General features: G+C 38.9%; 1 protein-coding gene across 1 annotated transcript; it reads left to right on the top strand.

Annotated features, from left to right (window-relative positions):
• The first annotated feature begins 507 nt into the window (after positions 1–507).
• Positions 508–2,224, top strand: LOC116038780 (hepatocyte cell adhesion molecule-like). Its single transcript, XM_031283443.2, has one exon. It carries the CDS (start codon positions 696–698, stop codon positions 1,635–1,637), a length of 942 nt encoding a protein of 313 aa, XP_031139303.1. The 5' UTR covers positions 508–695; the 3' UTR covers positions 1,638–2,224.
• Positions 2,225–2,527: the final 303 nt, after the last annotated feature.

Below are 2,527 nucleotides of genomic sequence, written 5' to 3'. Positions count from 1 at the left end.
GCCGAGTCTCTGGTTTCTGGTTCTCTGGAATCTCCGTTTTCTTCATTTTCAATCATGTCGCCATCCATACTACTATGCTAACGTTACCGCCATGAAGGCGCAATGATTTGCCGCGAATGAATGCCGCCGAATCTGTCGAGTCGTCTTGTAGTGGTGCGTCAAGTGCAACGTATATTCCCATCCAATTAGATTGAATTCGGTATAGATGACGCAAAAATTAATAACGGTAACTCCACTTAAGTTTATTTTAAACTAAAACGAGCCAATTTTGTAAAATGTAAGGAGTAGAAAGTAGCGATATTCATATTAAAAATGTAAGGAGTAAAAGTAAAAAGTCGGCACAAAAATAAATAGTAAAGTAAAGTAAAAATATCTGAAAATTCTACTTGAGTATAATACTTCCTATCTCTGTATATAAATAAGCTACTGAGGGGCGAACAAGTTGCCACATGATTTTGATGTTGCTTTTTGTCATCTTCAGAGAACTGAAACCAGACTCTTGACTAATTAGTTTCCTTCCTACTCAAGATTCACTTCTCTTGAAGGGCACAAAGTTTGTCATTTATGTGCCAGTTATATTCTGAGTGGCAAAACGACTCATGTTGACATGATTGTCTCTCGCTCACAGCTTAAAAAATCATAGATTAGACTAAAGAAGGAAAAAATTCAACTCAAGGGATTATTATCGTGGTATCATGGCATGTTTTGCTGCCACACTCATCATTCTGGCGGGATTAATCAACCTCTTAGCAGCAAACAAGGACGCCTGTGATCTTTATGCTGTAGTTGGAGAGAGTGTAATGCTGCCGTTTGTGCATGATGGACTTGCAAACTCACATACGCTGAGATGGACTCATAATAGCACAATCATTTTCTACAGAGAAAAAGGCAGAGTGTCTGTTGGAAAGTCAGAGGACATCTCTACAGTGGGATCTCTTTTGCTGAAGAACCTACAATTCTCAAGTGCAGGGACTTACCAAGCTAAGGTGCTGATTCCCAATGATACAATGGTTAACACGTGGACTCATCGTCTCTGTATGATGGACAAGGTATCAAAACCTCAACTCACTTACATGTGTGACCCCAAGTCTAGTGCTGTTAATCTAAATTGCCATGTAGCCTATCCTCAGGGTTTGGTGTTCTCATGGACACTTGATGAAAAGACCTTAACAAGCGAAACAAGACCAACACTGAGCATATCACTGGCAAAGTTGAAAGGGGAGAGGAGCTTTACATGTAGTGTTGCAAACAAAGTCAGCAAGGAGAAGAGTGACACTGTCCGTCCAACCTGTAAAGGTCCACCACCACCAACTTTGTTCTGTTTTACATCCGCAACGGTTGTAGCAGTGCTAGCAGGTGGAGCCAGTCTGATTCTGCTCTTGCTCATCATAATCATCATATTATGTTGCTGCCACAGACGCATCAAAACCCAAATGAGACGCAGGGATAAAGGGGAGCTGAGGATGCTTTCTCTAAACAAACGAGAGTCTGACTCCATCAGCCCAGAGTATGAGACTATGCACCCGAATGAGTACACTGAAAACAGGCCTGCACAGCTCTCCATAGATTCTGAAGGACAACGACCTTCACCTGTGCCGAAGCCGAGGACGAAAACTCCCCAGACACCAAACATCTGAACGTGCCTCCCTCTCTTACCATCCCAGGAACCTTCAAGAACTGAGACAAAAAGGCATGTTTTGTAGATTGATTGAACATACAGCTGAACCAAAATGAAGAAGGGAATGTCTTTTGACCACAATTTTAATATACACATTCTTTATCACTTTAATATTTCATTGTATACGTAGGCTATATAGATGCAGTGAATTGACAATTGAAGTATCTGTGTTTAGAAACAGTGAGCATAATCATGATATGCTGTGGGCCTGGGAGGTAGAATTTGAAGCAGCATAATCTTTATTTTCTCAGCAACTTTAAATATGATATCATGGCTTTTCTATGTTGAAACTTTGTTGTTATTGTTTTCAATTTAGCTGTTTAAGTGGTGGGGGTCAAAGGAGGCATTGTTTGATCACTGATACACATATAATACAAGAAACTGTGCTTGAGGAATTTCAATAAGGATGTATCGTTCTAATCTGTTAATGTTACTAATGATCTTTTCTGTTTTAGTATGACTTCTTTAACTGCAGAGCCAATGTACTTCTGTGTTATAAATAAAGCAATGTCCAGAAATAAAAAGAGAGTTTTGTCTAAAACGTGATATAATAAATTATGGATATGACATATGGTTCATGATATTCATTATTTTTCTTATCTTATTTTTCTTGTCACACATCCCATGAAAAGTACATTTATACATTCATTTGAAAAGAGACTACATTATTTTATAAAACACCTGGGCACTGTAGTTTTTAGCAAATGTTTCTCAAACAGAAGTAAATTGTGTATTTGTTGAGGACTAATTTCAGCGGTGGATTGATACACATTTTCTGCTCTAACAAGTACTACAGCAACAAGGGTGTGTGTGTGAGTGTGTGTGTGTGGGCTTGACCTTTGTGGTAAA

The sequence above is a fragment of the Sander lucioperca genome, chromosome 7 (genome assembly GCF_008315115.2).
Source record: "Sander lucioperca isolate FBNREF2018 chromosome 7, SLUC_FBN_1.2, whole genome shotgun sequence".
Lineage (NCBI taxonomy): Eukaryota > Metazoa > Chordata > Actinopteri > Perciformes > Percidae > Sander > Sander lucioperca.
Note: the sequence above shows the minus strand (reverse complement) of the source record. Positions and strands in the feature narration are given on the sequence as shown.

What these genes read in the sequence shown, in the direction of transcription:
- LOC116038780 (XM_031283443.2), top strand. Translation starts at nt 696, where the DNA reads ATGGCATGTTTTGCTGCCACACTCATCATTCTGGCGGGATTAATCAAC.